General features: G+C 41.1%; 1 protein-coding gene across 1 annotated transcript; it reads right to left on the reverse strand.

Annotated features, from left to right (window-relative positions):
- Positions 1-4,608: 4,608 nt before the first annotated feature.
- Positions 4,609-7,643, reverse strand: LOC148019853 (pentatricopeptide repeat-containing protein At2g03380, mitochondrial-like). Its single transcript, XM_087699628.1, has 3 exons — positions 7,485-7,643; positions 7,266-7,370; positions 4,609-7,143 (listed from the first exon to the last, which is right to left on the reverse strand). Exons 1-3 carry the CDS (start codon positions 7,641-7,643, stop codon positions 4,609-4,611), a joined length of 2,799 nt encoding a protein of 932 aa, XP_087555754.1.
- Positions 7,644-7,861: the final 218 nt, after the last annotated feature.

Below are 7,861 nucleotides of genomic sequence, written 5' to 3' on the forward strand. Positions count from 1 at the left end.
ATGGGTGGACGGGAGGAAGCAACCAATGCATCAACTCCACTGATGATACCCCTACTAATCATCTACGCTTGAGGAGTTTTGGGGGCCTCTCTACAATCCTTGTGGGAGTGTATGCAGCATGCCTATTCAGCCACTTGAGCGTCAAGGCCTTCTTCACTCTCTTCACCCATGGAAGGAAATTCTAGTATTGCCATATACCTAGGAGGCTAAATTAGCAGTCATTTTGTAGGGGTTCTCTTGGAAACTATTGTTGCAATCAGGTTGGACATTAATCTGGAAGAATGTCGTAGAGAATAGTTTGCAATCATCACATACACACAACTTAGATTTTTTGTGGCATGCCTGTTCAACCACTTGAGCATCAAGGCCTTCTTCACTCTCTTCACCAATGGAAGGAAATTCCAGTATTGCCATATACCTGGGAGGATAAATTAGCAATCATTTTGTAGGGGTTCTCTTGGAAACTATTGTTACAATCAGGTTGGACATTAATCTGGAAGAATGTCATAGAGAATAGTTTGCTACCATCACATACACACAACTTAGATTTTTATGCGTCAAAACTTAGAGTTTATACACATGCTACACATAGAAAGTCTAGCAGAGTATTGGCTTGCTAGTGAAAGGTAACATTACATAGCAAAAAATCCATTGTTTGCAAAATAATGTGCCTTACGAAATTTCACATCAACCTCTCCACTACAAAAGGCCTTTAAAGTTACACATTCTTCTACCCATCATTGGTAGCTACTACAAGTATTATGCAAATAGGAGATGAGTGAGGCTATCTTATAAGTACATAAACCTAGAAGTTTAGTAGAAGTCTAGTTTACAATGTTGCAATGTACTCTTACCTCGATGTAAGCATTTATGATTGGTCTATGTTCAAATACTCATGCATCAAAGGAGCATCAAAGTACCACAAATATTCTCTCTCTCTCTCTCTCTCTCTCTCTCTCTCTCTCTCTCTCTCTCTCTCTCTCTCTCTCTCTCTCTCTCTCTCTCTCTCTCTCTCTCTCTCTCTCTCTCTCTCTCTCTCTCTCTCTCTCATAAGATCACCCTAAGTACCTTAACATAGTCAAGTTGAAGAGTGCATAGATGGGTAAATTATTAAATATAAAAACCTTTTTTGTGAATAAATTTATAAGGTTTATAATATTTCATTCTATGAATGTATATATGTAAGTCTATCTTTTTTTATATTCCTTTTTTTTAAATTCATGTGATACATATTTTCATACATAGTGACCCTCTCGGGTATCTATATAAACCTTCAGTATAGGACAATGTGGCAAATGTTTCTCTATGTATCCCAAAACTTGTAAACATTTGGGACAAATTTAACATATTTCTTTCAAATGAATGGCAAAAGAGCCTTTATAACCTCAATATACCTTAGAAATATGGGCAAATAAAAAATCTTAAAGCTAAAATTCAACCTACTTAACTTTCAAAAAAAAATCACAGGTATACAAAATACTAGCCAATTGGCAAATATTAGTCACTAAAGGGATCCCCCTTGCCTAAGGTTCTTCTATCTTTCATTAGGGACACAAGCCTTTAGCCTTCAAGACATAACCCTTCTTGCATACTCCTTGCATATAGGAATAACCAACAAGGGTTAAACCCTTGCCATTTTATGCAGTACATTAGGATACACCCCCTTGCACCATTGCACTTTGTGCACTCTACACAACTTGCACTTGGAACTTAGGTTCTAAGAGTGTTTAATACTCTTTTCTAGGCATCGTGGGGAAACTTAGGTTCCAACCAAGAGTATCTAACTCTCTTTTTTAGTCATCATGGCAACCACCCATCTTGGAAAAGCACTCTCTTTTATATCCTAAGATGCATTTAGGACACAAAGACCCTTGCATTACATGAGGCCAAAACCAATACATCGACATTGTGGTAACCAACATGCATTTTAGAATTTTTTGAGCATAAAGGCACATTGTTTGAGAAAAGAAGAGAAAGCATGTTTAAGTATAAGGCATCCTTGCATGCCAAAGATACAGAGTGTTGAAAAGACAACAGATTTCCTAGCTAAACAAAAACCTAGGGGTTTTTCAATTCCCATTCAATTGTATACACATTGTCATCATTGTGTGTGTGTGTGTGTGTAGAGAGAGAGAGAGAGAGAGAGAGAGAGAGAGAGAGAGAGAGAGAGGGGGGGGGGGGAGGGGTTTTATGTAAAGAGAGGAAATTAAGAAAGGAAAGATAGATTTTATGTGAGAGAGAGAGAGAGCAATCATAAGAATAGATGTGCCTTAGTCAAGCAAAGAGAAGAGGGCTCCCAAAGGGTTTTAACTAAGGTATAATGAAATGGGATATTAAATATCACATCTCATGCAAGTGTAATGGACTTCCATGAGATCTCGATATGTTAATAAAGTAAAGTTAAACCGTGCACAAATGGATATTATTAATCTCACACTTCAGAGGAGGTTCATCGTATCCCACCTTCGGTAAAGTTCATAATATCCTTTTCTTGCAAAAATCTAAGCCAATTCTATGATTTGACTATACCCGTTTATTTAAAAAAATTATATGAAATATAAAAATCCCTTCTATGAATAAATATGCACCTTTTAAGATATTTCCTTCTATGAATGTATATCTATGAGATTATCTTTTTCTATATTCCCCTTTTTTGAACACGTGATACACATTTTTATACACAATGATCTCCCCAAGATTTGCTCGCATTAGATTTTGCATTAGGATAACTTTGAACATGAGATGGTCCTTGAAACCAATTACAAGCACTTGGCAAGGTACATACAACTCATAGTATGTAAGGGTTAGTGTTGAAATGGTATACAATGTGTTGTATGTAAAACATTTCAACATTAAACCCTTCCATTGCATGACTTGGAGAAGATAAAAGGGTATGTAAACATAATTATAAGCTCATGTGCAAAACTTTGCATTAGGTAGGGCCTTGATATGTAGCAAAGCTTACTCCCAAGTACATTGTATTTGGACATATTTGATTGCCAACTCATCATGCCACTTGTCCACAGGTCTCTTATCCATATCCACCTTCCAAGGGCGAGTCTCTCATCCTTATACATCTACTAAGGCTAGTTGCCTGGCCTATGTGCTTCTCATTTTGACATGCTTGAGACGTGATCTAGACAACACATTTTCAACAAGACACATCCTAATGTAAGATGACAATCATGGGCCCACCAAAAGTGAGCCTAGGATGTATCAGTTGGGTGGTCTTTTGTTGGCTTTATGTAAGTCAGAGATGCAACCTCTATAAGGCCGCTATATGTAAAATACCATCTTTGTCAAATGTTGGTTCCTATATGGTGATTGGCTGGAGGCTCTCCCTGGGAAGTAAGGTTTGGACCCTCCACATTTGCGGAGGGGTTTGAGAGATCATTGGGAGCCTTATAGGAAGGACCAGACCTAAGCAGCCATCAATGAGCCCCAATGCTTGAGTTCCATCATTCACATCTTTAGGGTACATTGGGATCAACTCCAGGAAAACTTGTGACACTGACAAGACTCTAGACTACGCTTCCTTCGCATCTGGAGGAAACACAGCATCTTGTCCATGAGCAGGGATGACAGCCCCTGCTAGATCTACACAACACCACCTTTACAAGAAAGGGAGAAGATAGAAGAAGACTAACGAGTTTCTCCTTTACATCTTGCACTATCTCATGATCCATATTTCACAAGATCGTGTGCCGCGGTCCAAGTTTTGCAGCATTTAATCTATATCATCCGCACCCTTTAAGTTCTTTAAAATCTATTCCAGATTCCCTTCCAAAACGTCCTTTCTTTCTAAACAATATAGATGTGCTGTCACAATCCATATTATACAAGATTATCTCATTCCCTTGCACCCAACCAAAACAGTTCAAGGTTTCCTTCACATCTTTTTTAAAACCCAGGGACCAGTTCAAGAATGTTCCATCACTAAACACTCCTTGTGGCAACCGACTTGGATGTGAGTAAAATACCACCTCATGTTAATCCTCTACTGGAGATCCCATTAAGAAAGTGGGCAAGAAACCACTTCCCCCTTGTATTTGCATCCTCCTGATCCTTCTTGAGTTTATATACCTAGGAAGACCTATGCAAAGGCCATCTCCCTGATTACTTTCTTAGTTTCACAAACTGTGCCAGATCTGAAGTGCAGTAAAATAAGTGCTTCCCACTAAGCCATGGGGGTTTGGTATTAGACCACAATGAATGTGCTTCAAGTAACATAGTCTCTCCTAGAGTTGATAGCATGGGTGAAAGTGACCATGCTCTCTGGTGTGCTGGCTTGCTTTTGGCAGACCACTATTTAAATGCTATTTTGAGTTGTACTTTCCAGCTGTGCTCTCTTTTGATAGTAGCATCCACCCTTTCTGATTTCATCTTACCTGAAGTACCACCATCCCTGAAGGAAAAATGTTGCTTATGTCCTCTATGATTAGCTGCAGATCCAAAGTTTTGCTTTGTTTTAATCATATTTGGAACTGCTCCATAGGAGCAACCTTAAATTATGCTTAGATGTATGTCCAACGTTTTCCTTTGCTTGTAATTCATTTTTGGAACTGCTTCAATAGGACCTCTTGTGCAAACTCGCATTCTCCATCAGCCTCACCCGACAATGTCTGACATCAGTACATAGGCAATAGCTTGGTCAGGCTCTAAACCCACAGCCAGATCATACACCTGTTTGCCTAGATCTATATTCCCATGCTTTCGGCATGAATTGAGCAAAGAAAGCCACATTGTTAGATGGGGCTGCTTCTGCATGCTTGAAAGCAGGTTCTCTACCCTTGTAAAATCTCCTGCCCGTCCAAAGAGGTCCATCATGAGGATATAATGCTCTATGCCTGGAGTTAGGTCAAAATCTTTGTTCATCGACTGAAAACAGTATATTCCTCTGTCAATAATTCCCACATGACAACAACCCCAAAGAACAGTTGCAAAAGTGCATGCATTTGGTTTTATGCCAGTCATCTCCATCTCTTGAACTACCAACTTACTTGCCATGTAATCTGCTGGTCGACCATAAGAAGCAATCAAGGAAGTCCAAGACACTACATTTGGCTGGGGCAGATTATCAAAGACCTCCCGAGCATCAAATATTGCTCCACAACTCCCATAGGCATGCATTAGAGAATTAGCCAATTTAAAGCATTGTTTAGCAAAACCAGAAATAATCTTAAAATGAATCTGCCAGCAGATCTCTAGATTTGCTGTCTCGCAGCAAGCCTGCAACACACAGACAAGTGTCACATCGTTGACTATAATGCCTTTCTCTTGCATCTCCCTATAAAGCTCCAGAGCTCTTACAGGTTGACCCTGTTCAACATATAGTTTGATCATCGTAGTCCACAGTACAACATCCCTCTGCCACAACCCATGAAAAATGCTCTCTGATTCCATTATTCTTCCACACTTTCCATACATACTCATCAGGGCACTGCAAATGAAGACGTCCAGCTCAAAGCCCTTGTTGAGTGTCTCATTATGTAACTCCTGGCCTGTTCCTAAAGACATAACCTTGGTGAACTTTCCATTCACAAAAACACTCTCTTCCTTCTCTGCAAGCATACAACATGCCTGAAGGGCAATTAGGATAGCTCGCTCATCTGCACTTACAAGTGTTTGCATCTCCCTGTACAGCTGTAAAGCTTTTCCCCAGTCCCCTTGTTCAATATATGCTGAAAGCATCACAGTCCATGAAATAATATCAGGATGAGGGAATTCATCAAACAAGTTCTTCGTATGTGCTGGGCTTCCACACTTCCCATACATCAACATAAGTGTGCTACTAACAAAACCATTTGAATCCAAACCCTCCCTCTGTGTCTCTGCATGCAATGCCTTCCCAATTTCCAGAGCCCTTTGTTTGACCATTTGCCCTCTAACAAGAGTGGCTTCTTCTTCCTCTGCCAGTAAGCAGCACGCTTGGAGGGCACTTACAAACATCCACCGACTGGCAGTTGCACCATTATGTTGCATTTTGCTGTACACTTGCAACGCCTTCTCTCCTTGCCCCTGTTCCACATAAGCTGAGAGCATTGATGTCCATACCTCCAAGGTGTGGCCAGAATACTGACTAAACACATTTTCCATTTCCACTATGCTTCCACACTTGCCATACAAACTTAGAAGAGCTGAGCAAATGAACTCATTTGACTCAAAGTTCTGCTTGCGGACATCAGCATGGAGTGCTTGACCAATTTTAAGTGAACTTTCCATCTCACCTCCTTCAACAATATCAGATTTACTGTTCTCTGCAAGTGCACAACACGCTTGAAGGGCTGTTAGAAAAGTCCTCTCATTAGCTTGCACACCCTGCATGTGCATCTTTTTGAAAAGCTTCAGGGTCTTTCTTGCCTGGCCAACCTCTGTGTATGCAGACAACAGTACAGTCCATGACACTACATCGCACACAGACAAGTGATCAAAGGCATTTTGTGCATCTGAAATGCTCCCACACTTCGCATACATTTCAAGCAGTTTTTCCCCTACAAAAGGATCCATCTCACAGCTGTAACTCACTGCTTCTGCATGCATGCACTCACCAAGTGTTAGGCTTGGGATGTTGGCACAAGCTTCCAGCAGACTCACAAATGTTCGCACATCTGGCTGCACACCATCTTGTAACATACATAGGTACATTTCCAAACCATATAGATCATTTCCACAGTTTGAGTATCCAAAAATAATGGCAGCCCATGAGCGAACACTTCGATGTGGCAAACACTGAAATACGTGTAAGGCATCCTTGAGGCCACCACAACATGACAATGTTGTAACCAAGTACTCAGCAAGATAAGTGATTGAATCTAATCCACAAATAACAAGATGTGTATAAAGCAGCTTGGCTTGAGGCAAGGCCTTCGTTTTTATGCATGCTCTTAAGACAGACCTATAAATACTGGGAGAGGGAGCAAAACCCTGTTGAGACATGAGCAGGAGGGCATCAATGGCCCTGTCAAGCTGCCCTTCTTTGCATAGGCTATGGATTTTATGTTCTAGATGCTGGTCCTGACTTGTGGGAGTGGGTTCCTGACTGGGCTGATCCCACAACCATGAGGCTGTTGTAGAGAGACACTTCCAAAAGAGTGGTTTTTGGTAATCAGGTGTCCCAAGTGCCCATTTGATAGCAGCCCTGTACTGTCTTTGCACCCACATAAGATACAGTATCTACAGGCATCTGAGACCCACATGATGCCCTCCTATCATTTCTCTGTTTTCTTTTGGGTGTCCCAATTGCCCATTTGATAGTAGCCCTGTACTGTCTGTGCACCCACGTGTGACACAGAATCTACAGGCATCTGAGACACACCTGATGCCCTCCTATCATTTATCTGTTCTCTCTCAGGTGTCCTAGCAGCCCTATACTATCTTTGCACCCACATTTTATGCAGAAACAGGCATCTGAGACTCACATGAACCCCTTATATATTCTTCTCTCTCCGGTGTCCCAATGGCCCATTTTGATAACAGTCCTGTACTGTCTTTGCACCCACACATGATATAGCATCTATAGGCATCTGAGACCCACATGATGCCCTCCTATCATATCTCTGTTCTCTCTCAGGTGTCCAATTGTCCGTTTCATAGCAGCCCTGTAATGACTTTGCAACCACACATGATACAGAATCTACAGGCATCTGAGACACACATGACGCTCTTCTTTCGTTTCTCTGTTCTCTCTCAAGGGTCCCAATTGCTCATTTCATAGCAGCCCTCTACTGTCATTGCACCCACACATGATACAGAATCTACAGCACATGATACAAAATTTCCAGGCATCTGAGGCCCATGAGGTTGTCTTTGCACCCATATATGATATAGAATCTACAGGCATCTGAGACCCACGTGGGTGTCT

The sequence above is a fragment of the Lygodium microphyllum genome, chromosome 19 (genome assembly GCF_053477565.2).
Source record: "Lygodium microphyllum isolate KBCC chromosome 19, Lygodium_microphyllum_v1.1.10, whole genome shotgun sequence".
NCBI classification, from domain to species: Eukaryota; Viridiplantae; Streptophyta; class Polypodiopsida; order Schizaeales; family Lygodiaceae; genus Lygodium; species Lygodium microphyllum.

Bases quoted from the DNA above. Each gene is read 5' to 3' on its own strand.
- LOC148019853 (XM_087699628.1), bottom strand. From the start codon at position 7,643: ATGCCTGTAGATTCTGTATCATGTGTGGTTGCAAAGTCATTACAGGGC. The intron at 7,371-7,484 runs GTACAGGACTGT...GTGCAAAGATAG, and splicing joins CATGTGTGGGTGCAAAGACA to TATAGGGCTGCTAGGACACC. The intron at 7,144-7,265 runs GTACAGGGCTAC...GTGCAAAGACAG, and splicing joins CACACGTGGGTGCACAGACA to TACAGGGCTGCTATCAAATG.